The sequence below is a fragment of the Myxine glutinosa genome, chromosome 7 (assembly GCF_964187855.1).
Source record: "Myxine glutinosa chromosome 7, kmMyxGlut1.1, whole genome shotgun sequence".
Classification (NCBI taxonomy): Eukaryota; Metazoa; Chordata; class Myxini; order Myxiniformes; family Myxinidae; genus Myxine; species Myxine glutinosa.
Window position 1 is genome coordinate 74,462,274 of NC_136267.1, and position 14,040 is coordinate 74,476,313.

Here is a 14,040-nt window from a genome sequence, read left to right on the forward strand (position 1 = left end):
TAATGAATTAATCTATTTTAGGTGGACTGTAACCCGGGTTCATGTGATAGGAAAATCCTGTGTTCAGTATATATATATATATATACTGAACATGATGAGAGCCATTGCATTGTATGGCGCTTTTCCATTTTCCACTGCGGTACCCTACTGTACTGTAACCAAAATCGGTTTTTTCGTTTTTACATTGCCAAGCGAACCGTACCTTACATAAGTACCCGTGCTAAATTTGGTTCCTGCTATGGATAGGTACCAGCGAGCCTAACCCGGACCTATGGGTGGAGCCAGCAATACTGCAGACTGATTGATTAGGGATTACCGTACTGTGCCGTACCATTCTGTGCAATGGAAAAGTGCCATAATTGTGCAACTGGACCGGATGGAATCAGCGCACATGTCCTAAAAACCTTCTCTGGTGCTCTTGCACATCTTCTTTCTGCTCTTTTCACACTATAATTTGTCTTCGGCCATCTTCTGTCTGCTTGGAAGTCAGCCAACATCACTGCATCACATATAAGATGCAAAAACCGATCCACTTACCTGCAGACATATTAGCTTACTTCCAATCATCAGCAAGGTCATGATTCCAACATCACAGTTCACATCAAATCCTTCCTTTTCTCCAAAAGGCTCATCTCAGATCACCAATTCGGATTCAGACCAGGTTACTCTACCTTGGACATTCTACTTCTACTCTCCCAACAATGGAACTTGTTAGAATATAACTTACTCTCCTAACTATTTGCTGACTCCACCCTCTGTCGTGACATTTCTCATCCTTCAGACAGGCAGGCTGCAGCCTCTCCCCTCTCTTCAGACCTTGTAAAAATCACAAACTGATCAAACACTGTGAATTTGTCTTTCAATCCTGACAAATCTCATGCTCTCACTATCTCTCCGTGAAAGGAGCATCTGACAAACTCTACCCTTCTACTTTCTTAACAATCCTCTTGAGGAAGTTCAGTCATTCAAACTCCTGGTTCTCACTATCAGCCATGATCTTTCTTGAGCAAACCATATTTAAAGGTTGCCCTCCAAAGCCAGCCGCTGACTGGGCATCCTCTGTTGTAAAAGGTACTTCCTTAGTACCCCTGAAATCCTGTCCACCTACAAGGCTTTCATCCACAGCTGAATGGAGTAATAATCTCCTCTCTGGGCTCACTTCCCTGATTCACATCCTCTTCAGCTTGATGCCGTAGAAACCAAGGATTGTGGAAACGTGGAAAGCAACCATGATTATTGGAATCTTCCACAATGAAGCTGAGTCTGCAGACAGGTTGGGCCTATCACTTCATCACTGCAGACAGGTCGGTGGTCTTTCTGTATTTTACCACCTCGTTTCTGGCCTTGCACCCTCTGTTATTCTCGTGCTTTGTCCCATCCTCCCCCCCAGGTTTCTGCAGGGCACACACTGTCCACCATTAACCCCCATCTGGTGAAACCACCGAAATCCAGGAACACTGTTCACCTCTACTAATTCATTTCTCTTTTGCCCACATGTGGAACCAACTTCCATATCCCCTTCAATCTCACTCCTTTTCTTACCCTCGTTAACTTCCCCCCCCCCCCCCCCCCCCAAAACCCACCCCAATGCCTCGTCTTTCCAAATTTCCAATTTTTCCTTGCTGAAAGTTTGTTTCTGTATCCATCTTGTCTACCACATGCATCTTCCCCTAACCCTCATTCCCCTCAGCCATTGTTTAGTAAAGTCTCCCTCTACTTGCTCTTTCAACCCTGCTGTTGGTGCCCCCTCCCCCCCTCCCCCCGCCACACCTCTATATTCACCCTTTTATTCTGTTGCATCCTGATCCGTTCAGTGTTCTAGCTCGTCCATGAGGCTCGACTCTATAAAAAAAAGAAATGAAAAAAGGTCCTTTCATTTATGTTATGGTGACCTTCAAATGTTATCTTGAAACACAATTTGCTGTGACTGCAGATGCTTTACTAAAGCATATATACTTGAGGACTTACACACACACTCATAGCAAGACCGTTCCAATAACCTCTCTTATCACTTCAGGAATGGGTGTACTTATTATGCATGGTTTAAAAATGTAAAGCAGTAACTGTATTGTAAAATTTAGATATATAATAATGACTATTCACAAATTTAGCAGAACTTTTGATTTCTCCCCCGCTCACTCCCACTGAGCCCCCTCCTGTAATAAATAGATGGTCCCAAAGGTGAATTTACCTTACACAGAAGTGAAAGATGACATGAAATTCAAATTTGTTCTGCAGGTTATATCCACCTTAAGAGTTAATTTCTTTTCATATAAGATGCCATCTATTAATTATTACCAACACACCTTTGTGTTATTTTTCACCTAATGCAGGTTTTGCATTTTCCTGAGAAAGAATTGCATCAGACTGCATATCAATCTTCACTCTTTTTCTGTTTTCTAGCTCAATCGCCTTGAGTTTGTGCACTCCCACAATCTCATCTACCGAGACATCAAGCCTGAAAACTTTCTCATTGGGGCAGAAGGCACTGGCAAGGAGCACATCATTTATATGGTGGACTTTGGCCTGGCCAAGCACTATATCAACCCCGGCACGCAAGAGCACATTCCATTCCGCGAAGACAAGAGCATTACTGGCACAGCGCGTTACATGAGCATTAACACCCACATGGGAAAGGGTGCGCACTCTGCTTGAACTCAATTGTGACTGCACGCCCTGGTTGAACTGAGTTTTGAATACATCCTGTGGTCGAACCAAGTTCTGGGTGAATGTGCTGCACAAATCGAGTTGTATGTTCTAGTTTAGCTGAGTTTCATGGTGCTTCGTCTATTTGAATCAAATTGTAAATGTAAAGTTTTGTCTTATAGAGTTTCCAGTGCATCCTTCACTTAAAATGAGTTCTGGTATGGGTCACCAGATGACCTGGGTTCGATTCCCAGTTGGGATGCATAATTTTCCCACATATAACTATTAATTATTACAATCCTCTTCAATTATATAATTATTAATTATATTAATTTTATATATATATATATATATATATATATATATATATATACATACATATATATATATATACATACATATATATATATATAAATATATACAAAAAAAAAAAAGTATATATGTACTATTTATAAACAAATATTTCCTTGCTTCCCAGGAGGCGCTGGTAATTAGGTAATAGGATTAACTCGACCTACCACCCTATTCAGCGCTGACCGGAAGGAACGTGATAGCCCCGGATCGCGTCGGCTAGATAAAAGACAAGGGGATTCATCCCCCCTTGGTAAGGGGGAAGGCCGACGTTGGAGATCCGCAACAATATATAGTCAACCATCGTTAATCCGACCCCGTTTAATCCGGAAACCTCGTTATCTGACCAAAACATCCAGGAACAGATTTCTGCCATTGCTTTTATTCCTCTAATCCGCAAAATAATTTATCTGACAATCTCGCTCATCTGACATTGGTGCTGGGAACAAAGTAGTCTGGATTAACGAAGGTTGACTGTAGTAATAATATGTGGGTTAATTTATAATAATATGTGCCTCTGAAGTGCAAAAACATGTGATAATAATGTGGGTTAATGTATATATCTATATATATATATATATATATATATATATATATATATATATATAAGAGATGTAATTGGCTTTTGATATACTGTATGTATATATATATATATATATATATATATATATATATATATATATATATACAGTCGTGGCCAAAGATATTGGCACCCTTGCACTTTTTTCAAATAACCCACAATTTTCCCCAAAAATAAGTTTAAATTGGCAAAAGTATTTGATCTCTACAATTCTTTATTTAACTGTTAATATTACTGAACCCTTGTTTTTGATTCAGAACTTAATATATCCTTTTAAATCAGAAAATAAAAAGAAATGGCATTGACAAAATTATTGACACCCTGTCAATTGACACAGGGTCAATTATTGACACAGCGTACAGACTTAATATTTGGTAGCACAGCTAAGTTGGACAAAATAACTGCAGTCAAGCGCTTCCTATAGCCATGAATGAGCTTCCTCCACCTCTCCACTGGCAGATTGGCCCACTCTTCTTCTGCAAACTGCTCCACTACTCCCATATTTGAAGGGTGCCTTCTCTCAACTGCTGTTTTCATATCTCCCCACAGGTGTTCAATGGGATTTAGATCTGGACTCATTTGCTGGCCACTTCAGAACAGTCCAGCGTTTTGTCTTTAACCATTCCTGGGTGCTTTTTAAGTGTTTGGGGTCATTGTCCTGCTGCAAGACCCATGACCTGCGATGGAGACCCAGCTTTCTGACACTGGGTTGAACATTGCGCTCAAAATCCTTGGTAATCTCCTGATTTCATGATGCCATGCACACATTCAAGGCAGCCAGTGCCAGAGGCAGCACAACAACCCCAAAACATTACTGAACGTCCTCCATCTTTAACTGTAGGGAAGTTGTTTTTTTTGTACACAAGATCGAGGCTCATGTAAGAGATAACATTAATCACAAAAAATATAAAACGGACCCACAAAACATACAATAAAGGGAGCGGGAGACAAGATTGTGAGAGAGAGGGAAGCATACAAGTACAACAGCAGATAACAGGGACATCGGGAGATCTGTGGGAGGGAGAGGGCTTGGGGGGCGGAGGAATGGGAAGGGGGGGGGGGGGGTGGGAAAGAGGTATAAAACACATGGAGACTGCTTGGACTTCCAGGAAAGAAGTTGGTATTTCAAAAAAGTGGATCTGGGGTCTGTAAACTTAGAGATGATGTGGTTCACAAAAAGCTCTAATTTGGTCTCATCTGTCCACTGGACATTCTCCCAGAAGGATTTTGACTTGTTCAGGTGTGTTTTGGAAAACTCCAGTTGGGCTTTCTTATGTCTCTCTCAGCAGTGAGGTTCTCCTTGGTCTCCTACCACAGAACCCCCTGTCATTGAGTTGGCGACGGATGGTGCGAGTTGAAACTGTCGTACCTTGTGTCTGAAGGTCATCTTCAATCTGCTTGGCAGTTGATCGAGGTGGTTTCTCCACCATTCGAACAAACAATCATTTGCTGCAATCTTCGATCAAGCTTTCTCTTGCGGCCACGTCCAGGGAGGTTGGCTACAACGCCATGGGCATTAAACTTCCTGATAACATTGTGTACGGTGGATACTGGAACATCAAGGTCTCTGGAGATGGACTTGTAGCCTTGAGATTGTCCATGCTTGGCTACAATCTTGTGTCTGACTTCCTCAGACAATTCTCTGGTTTTATTTATTTTCTCCATGGTCATTGCGGTACACACAGTGACACAAAACAGCAGAATGACTCCTTTTATCCATTCAAACTGGTTGAATGAGTAATTTTTATATGCAGGCACCTGCAACTCACCACAGGTGAGTTCAATTCCAAAGTAAAGGAGAAGCACCTGCTTTAAATCTAATTATTTCTAACAACTTGTAAAAGGTGCCTAATAATATTGTCCGGGCCATGTTCGGATTGCTGTGTGGAATAAGCTAAGATTTAGTAATTTTTCAGCTTTTTTTTGTTTTGTTTCACTGCAAACCAAAGAAATATGTGGATACCAAAATATTTTTTAATTTCAACAATTTTCTGGAAGAAATGGTGCATTGTTCGAAAAAAGTGCAAAGGTGCCAATATTTTTGACCACGACTGTATATATATATACACACACCTCTAATGTTCTGGAGTCCACACTATTTTAAAGTTATCTACATGGCTGAATTAGTAGTCAAAAAAAGTTTATTCTCGGTTTACAATTCATTCCATTTTTCAGGAGCATTTCCACTTTTTTTGATTGCAGAACAAAGCAGGAGGGATGATCTCGAATCTCTAGGTCACATGCTCATGTACTTCCTTCGGGGCAGCGTCCCTTGGCAAGGCATCCGGGTAAGTTGCGTCAGGTTAACACCTGACAACTTTTGGGCACATCAAAGCCACGAAAAAAATAAAGAGAGAGAAACTAAGTTAACATGAAGGACAGAGAGGAAAGAGGCAGATGAAAAAACAATCCTAATCATGTCTCTCATCCATTATGGCAGGTTTAGCCAATGATGCTCACTTCTTGACCACAGCTGTTTTCAACTTTTGAAATTTTCTCACCTGTAATTGAACATGATAGAATAGCTGACCATTGCTGTTATATATATATATATATATATATATATATATATATATATATATATATATAGTGTTCTAGGATACAATTCAATTTAAATGAAGCTTTAAAGAGGTTTAAAGGCATATAAATCAATATATTCTGGGTTTTACCCTCTACTTCCCCAGTGTACATTACATCACCCTGTCTAATACATCACCCTGTTGTTTATTTCCTTTACAACGTCCTTAAAAAAAACTGTACATTTTTTGTTCTGAATGACTCAGTCCTGTTTGTCTGCCAAGCAGGCAGACAGAGGTGATAAAAATTATCTCACTCCTCACTGCACATGTGCGATCGGGACGAATTCAGAGACAAAGTACTGTTTAACGGCAGGTTTGTCTTCCGATTCATGTTACGATTCGTGTTCATAATATAGCATTCAATTTAAATGCGTTGTTCCTTGATCATAAACTGACAAGACAGACGTACATGAACCAATTGCTTTCCGCTTCACGTGTGTGGGGTAATTACTTTGGAATACTGTCTTTGTAAAGGCAATAGTGTTGGTCCGCATCGGTAGAGAGGATAAACAGTTGTATTATCAATTAATAGGCTGATAAAAGTATGATTACCACTCTCCGTAACAAGGTGCGTACGACTACCACTGCAGTAGGTCAAGTTGCGTAAAAGTATGATTACCACTGTCTGAAACAAGGTGCAACTGACAGTAAGTGTTTACCCTTTGTCAAAGCAAAAGGGTGCCTGACATTTCGAGCATCACTTTTGCTCTGACAAACAGCTACAACTCGCATCATCAATTGTACCTGAAGTAAACTTACTGTCGTGTGATTCCCCAGGTGAACACCATAGGGATCACGAATAGCCAAAGCAAGCTTTAACTCCGAGGCGTTGATCAAATGCGGATTTTATATATGCGGGGGAAGTAAGGGGAGGGGAAGATGAAGCTTACCTGTTGTCCCGCCGGTGATTCCCGAACCTGCAGAAATAACTCAAACAAAAAACGGGTTTAAAATATACAGGAAAATAAACAGGTTTATTAAAATGGAATGCCGGGACAAAGAAAAGTGCGACGATAAAACTAAGTTACTAAACGGAGCGCTCCCGCAACGGACCAAAAACAGACACAGGGAAAGATAATGAAAATAAATGTGTGTGTGTGCTTAGCTCTGATCACTGGTGAGGTCTCGTCAGGGTCATCAAAAATCGTCTGGGGTGGTGGTGATGTTGCGCGCGAAGTGCGCGCGTTGGCATGAAACAGGCCTCACTAGGCCTCGATGAAGGCCTCCGGAGCGAGACGAATGGGCCGCGTGCAGGTCGGTCCTCAAACCGTGTCTGGCTTCGTCCACCCGTCCTCTGCACGGAGAACCGCAGTTCCTGGGCCGCAGCTCTCCCTGTTGCCTCTGCACGTCTCCTGGTGGCGTCTCCGAATACGGTCGGTCCGATCGCTTCCTGGAGCCCGTCGTCCAAACACGATCGTTCGCTGGCTCAAGCAGAGAATGACAAACACTGACTGCCGCAATCCAGACCAGTGGCTGAGAGCAGAGCGAAGCGAAGAGCAGCGAAGAAGAAGAGAGCGGAGCAAAGACCAGAGAGGGCGAAGCGCATAAGAGAAGAAGACGACCTCTAATGTCCCCCAGTAATCCCCAGTAATCCCAGAATCCACAGTAATGTAATCTAATTGTCTAATGTCCCTTTTATCACCCATGCTCTATCGTCATTGCTCGTGCTTCGCCAATCAGCGAGTTGCTTCTTGCTCCGGCCTCCCCTTCACCAATCAGCGAGTCCCTTCTTACCCCGGCCTTCCTGTTGGTCAACTCCCGCCCAATCACTGCCCTTCTGGGCATGGCTCTCGGCCTCCCCGAGCGATGTGTGCCTGCCAGTCAGGGTTGTTAGCCCTAGTGCTTGATGCCTGGCTTCCAGTTGGTTTTTATTATGAAGTGTGGTTTAATGGGCACTTTCTCACTAGTGTCTATGGTGTGGTGCCAAAAGGGATCCCTGAGCTAAATAACATGCCCGCCCCTTGTGACAGGGACAAACATACAACTTCATCCGACATCTGGGCTAAACAGGTCCTCTACTTATTACATGGTGGTGGTTCTTATTCTTCATGACAGTCAGAGCATGTTACCTCCACAAATCTACCTGGTCGAAAGTATCTCTACCCCACCGACATAACAATACTCTTATCTACATTTAATTGATGAAATATGTTTCCCAAACGTTACCTTGTTATTTGGGAGCAGGCCTAAAAGGCCTACATTTCTAGACACAGAATAACCTCAGAGCTGTACTATATCTGAGGATATTTTGTTTATATATTTTAACTTTGTTATGTAGTTTCTGAATGAAGCTTGCACATGTATCATATGGAGGACAAAGACATTAGCAGATATCAGTGTACTTTTACATGAATTTTGCAGTTCAGGTTACACATTATACTGTAATCAAGAGGAGATGGTACTTACTACCTGTGTCTGCTAACCCTGACAGGATAGGTACATCTAGCTCATCTTGGTCCCCCAGTCCACTCTATAAGATCTAAGGTGTCAGGCAGATATGCAAATAAACTGGTTGTGATGGCAGATGGCAAGAGCTGTGTGGACAACTTAGGGCATCAGCTCAGGCGCATAAGGTGATTTCAGTCTCTAGTCATCTTGACTTTTTTTTAAATACCGTATCCAGATGGGCATGGAAGAGAGATTTAGGGTGACTGTGCATACCTCCCTCACCAAAATCCAAGTCACATACAAGTCATGACAACACCCCCAAACCACCCACCCAAAAGTCTTACGGCAATGTGTGAGTGATGAAGCAGCAGGTGTGGATACATTGGAAGCTGTAGATGCAGGCCTTCCACACATGCAGTTCACTGAATTGACGTTGTAGCAGAACTTGGCAACACTTTCATTGGCTGAGCAGTCCTGTTTAAGATCGCACTGCTCATATCGTTAAACTGAGGAAGGGGTTAGAAAAGGTGCCATAAACATTGCTTCACTTTAACCCTGGTCAGCATACAATGGCTGATGAGCATCTCTCACTTTTTTAAATCAAAACTACAATAAAGTTGATACCTCTTACCATGGAGTTTGCACACACTCTTGTTTACTAAAACAGGAGAAAGAGCTGATAAAAGAACAGCATTTGTTGGTAGAGAACTGGTAAGACACATCTGATATCTGGCCTGATTCGTGAAAGTTGCTTAGCTGAGGAAGGTCAAATCACTGAAGCCAAAGCCGGATATATCCTCTTCTGGTGTGGTCGAGAGAAAGAACAGCATCGTGAAGCTGGTTTTTGATTTGCTATCAAGACACAACTTGTAAGCACTTACAAGTCTCCCCAAAGTCGTGAATGATTGATTCAGTGCATTCAGAAAGTATTCAGACCCCTTCACTTTTTTCACATTTTGTTATGTTGCAGCCTTATGCTGAAATCGTTTAAATTCATTTTTTCCCTCATCAATCTACACTCAATACCCCCATAATGACAAAGAGAAAACAGGATTTTAGAAAGTTTTGCAAATTTATTAAAAAGACAAAACTGAAATATCACATTGACATAAGTATTCAGACCCTTGCTACGACACTTGAAATGTAGCTCAAGTGCCTCCCATTTCTCTTGATCATCTTTGAGATGTTTCTACACCGAGATTGGAGTCCACCTGTGGTAAATTCAATTGAATGGACATGATTTGGAAAGGCACACACCTGTCTATATAAGGTCTCATATCTGACAATGCATATCAGAGCAAAAACCAAGCCATGAGGTCGAAGGAACTGCCTGCAGAGCTCAGAGACAGGATTGTGTCGAGGCACAGATCTGGGGAAGCCGACAAAAAAATTCTGCTACATTGAAGGTTCCCAAGAGCACAGTGGCCTCCATAATTCTTAAATGGAAGAAGGTTGGAACAACCAGGACTCTTCCTAGAGCTGGCCGCCCAGCCAAACTGAGCAATCGGGGGAGAAGGTTCTTGGTAAGAGAGGTGACCAAGAACCCGATGGTCACTCTAGTTGAGCTCCAGAGATCCTGTGTGGAGATGGAAGAAACTTCCAGAAGGACAACCATCACTGCAACACTCCACCGATCTGGGCTTTATTGCAGAGTGGCCAGACGGAAGCCTCTCCTCAGTGAAAGTCACATGAAAGCCCACAGAATTATGTTTCTCACAGTCTGAGAGTTCTTTAGGTGCTTTTTTGCAAACTCCAAGTGGGCTTTCATGTGTCTTTCACTGAGGAGAGGCTTCCGTCTCTGAGCGCTGATTGGCAAAGCATGACCAATGACGATAGAGCATGGGTGATAAAAGGGACGTGCTGGGGGACATTAGAGGTCGTGTTCTTCTCTTATGCACTTCGCCCCCTCTGGTCTTCGCTCTGCTCTCTTCTTTTTCGCTGCTCTTCGCTTCGCTCTGCTCTCAGCCACTGGGCTGTCTCTGAGCTCTGCAGGCAGTTCCTTCGACCTCATGGCTTGGTTTTTGCTCCGATATGCATAGCCAGTTATGAGACCTTATATAGACAGGTGTGTGCCTTTCCAAATCATGTCCAATCAATTGAATTTACCACAGGTGGACTCCAATCAAGGTGTAGAAACATCTCAAAGATGATCAAGAGAAATGGGAGGCACTTGAGCTACATTTCAAGTGTCGTAGCAAGGGTATGAATACTTATGTCAATGTGATATTTCAGTTTTTTCTTTTTAATAAATTTGCAAAACTTTCTAAAATCCTGTTTTCTCTTTGTCATTATGGGGTATTGAGTGTAGATTGATGAGGGAAAAAATGAATTTAAACGATGTCAGCATAAGGCTGCAACATAACAAAATGTGAAAAAAGTGAAGGGGTCTGAATACTTTCTGAATGCACTGTATATGGACATGAGACTCCCCTGTATGGTAAAACACATGTCACTATTATCAGTGCCTGTGGACTCACGATGAACAATGCAGACAACATCAAGAACAAGTTTTATGAAAACCTTGACGCTTTATTGCAGGGGTGTTTAAGTTTAAAACAGAGATGCTCATCATTATTGGTGATTTCAATGTTAGAATTGGCACAGATTACTGGACATGGAGAGGTGTAATCAGTAAAAATTGGTGTAGGATAGTGCAGCAGAAATGGGCTTCTTGAGGAAGTGTGTAGAAACCTGACCTTCTTCCACCTGTCAAATCTGTCTTGTCCACCCCATGCATCTGGAGCAAGATGTCATGGATGCACCTTCGCTCAAATAAATGGCATGTTATTGAGTCTGTCATTGTCAAGACAAGGGACAATCAGTATATGTTAGAGTGAAAAAGGCTGCATCTAGCCAAGTAGACGACCACAGGATAAAAAAGCACACAAGAAACTCAACATCTCCAAATTGAAAAGGGAATATATTAAGCTAGCATTTATTTATTAACCGTGCAGCCCACTCGATGAAATACGCACAATCTCGCAAGATATCAAGGCGCAATCTGGGCATCATAATCAAAGACTTAGTTTACTCAGATACATCCAAAACACTCAGGACAGCAATTTGTAAACATCAAGATTGGTTCGACAAAAACGACGATGAAATCCAGACGACTTGAGGAGAAATACTGACTAAGTGACAACACTTAAACAGCAAAAACGCAGCTTTCAATATCATTGAAGCTTAGAGAGAAGCTTCAATATCAGCTTAGAGGGATGAAAGACGTTTGGCTAAAATTCAAAGCTGATGAAGTCCATTGTTATGCAGGTAGCAGTGATATATGGAGAATTTCTACAACGTCGAAAAGACAATCTTTTGGCCAAAGCCACCAAGAACATCCCCAATACTGCTTGTTAATGCATGGTACCTCACTTCTAATAACCAAAGACAAGATACTGTAAAATTTAATTGAATATTTTGATAGCATCTTCAATCAATCATCTATATATATAAAACACAGTTTGTGTGTGTGTGTGTGTGTGTGTGTGTGTGTAATGTTACCGATAGACTCCTAAACGGAGAGGCTTACGTGCTTGATATTTGACATAGACATGGCCATTGAGCGTGGGACGAACATGGCCGAACTCAAAATATTTGACGATCCATATTTTTTATTCATATTTACTTCAGCGCATTTCAGCGAAGTACCCGCTAATCTCAGCCGGTTCCATTCCCGCCGCCAGACTGATTCGCTCAGAGCGATCACGTGATGTTCCATCCCGTCACACGTCACTTTACCTTTTATGCGATCGTGTTTTGTATCGATTTTGTGCGATATGAATTAAATGTCTTTGAAACAGCTGTGAAACGTCTTTCCACAACCCTTCCGTAACCGATTGGAGCAGTTTCTTGCCGCACAAAACGAGATCCGCGAAGCGAGTTGGTCGAGTCGTGCTGACCAAGATGGCGACACGGCGGCTTCACTTTTCACGGAGTATGAGCGTTCTATATATTTTCAATTCAGTGCGCCCGTGATTTGTGGCATAGACATGACCATTGGGCCTTCACGGTGTAATTTGTGCGAGGCTTTTGTCCGAGTGAGCTTGAGTCGAGAGGGCGAATGTACGGGTTGGGAATGTATGGGTCTCCCTTCCCCCGCCCGGCAACGCCGGTACTGGAGGACGTCACAGGATCGGTGAGTCTCCAAAATCCGCTTCGTGCTGTTGCGAATATGCAGGACTATGTCCGATTGTTGTGTTGCTCTCCGACCATGAGAACTGCAACGTCATTGTTGACTGGCCATCCCCTTCCCTCCCCCTTCCCCCTCCATCCCCCCTTCCCTTCCCCCTCCACCCTACCCCTCCCCTTCTCCCCTCCCCCTCCCTTTTCCCCCTCCCCCCTCCCCCCCTTCCCCCCAACCCCCCTCCCCCCCTTCCCCCCAACCCCCCTCCCCCCTCCCCCCTCAAAGTAAGATTTTAGATTATATTCTAAAAATATAATCATATGTCGAATAATAGTAATGTTTAATCAAGCCCATCAGAACACAAAGTACGTCAGAACTAATGGTAATCAAACGTTACATGACATTACGTAATCAAGCGTTACATTACGCAAATTAGTTAAAAAAATAGTCATGAAATTTTTGAATGGCCCTACATTGGGGTTAAGCAATCGATGGTGTGATGAATCACTTTGTTCTGAGATAACCGTGGGGAGGGTGACATGGATAAGAGGTGTCGAGCTACGTTGTTTTTAATCTTCTCTCTATATTATAAAAGAAAGTTTTTGTTTGTTTGTCTGCGCAAGCTAATCTCCTGAACGGTGAAAGATAGGAGGAAACCTCCAATACAAAAAATGTAGGGACGGGCCGCGGGAAGGTTTTAGGCTAGGTGGCGAGGCCGGTCGAGGCCCATTTCGCAATTAAAAGCTAAGCTGAATTATAGTAGTCAATCTTCTACGGCCGCGAGTAAAAGCTGAATTGTAGTAGAAAATTCATTCAAAAAGAACTTAAAATGTTGGGACGGGCCCTGGGAAGGTTATAGGCTAGGTAGCGAGGCCTGTCGAGGCCGTCTCGGCCGGGCTGAGCCCATTTCACAATTAAAAGCTGAACTGAATTGTCATACTCAATCTTCTACGGCCACGAGTAAAAGCTGAATTATAGTAGTAAATTAATTCAAAAAGAACCCGGGCAACGCCGGGTGCTTTCGGCTAGTACAGTCACGTGAAAAAGTAAGTACACCCCATGTAAAGTTTTGACTTTTTCAACATATTTCAACATACAGCTATTTGATCTTCATTTCAACAATATTGATAGATAAAGGTGATATAATATAACAAATATCATGAAACATTTACATTTTGTAGTCCACTGTATAATTTAAATAAACATAAATGCAAATTTCGCATGTGGAAAAAGTAAGTACACCCTTGGCTCTAATAGGTGGTATTGCCCCCTTTGGCAGAAACAACCTCAAGTAGGCGTTTTTTATAACTGTCTACCAGTCTCTGACATCGACTGGGAGAAGCGTTTCTTATAACTGTCTACCAGTCTCTGAC

At 42.4% G+C, this 14,040-nt stretch overlaps 2 protein-coding genes across 4 annotated transcripts in view; one reads left to right on the forward strand and one right to left on the reverse strand.

The window, feature by feature from the left end:
• The window catches only part of LOC137431330 (zinc finger protein 608), a 1,424,803-nt gene that overhangs the window by 635,433 nt on the left and 775,330 nt on the right, over positions 1-14,040 (reverse strand). The gene's annotated exons all lie outside the window — the stretch shown is intronic.
• The window catches only part of LOC137431326 (casein kinase I), a 117,771-nt gene that overhangs the window by 78,561 nt on the left and 25,170 nt on the right, over positions 1-14,040 (forward strand). For all 3 annotated transcript variants that reach the window (XM_068122545.2, XM_068122544.2, XM_078781868.1), the window contains 2 exons: positions 2,404-2,638; positions 5,780-5,865. In XM_068122545.2, the coding sequence (XP_067978646.1) occupies positions 2,404-2,638; positions 5,780-5,865 (321 nt within the window). The remainder of the gene's footprint in view (positions 1-2,403; positions 2,639-5,779; positions 5,866-14,040) is intronic.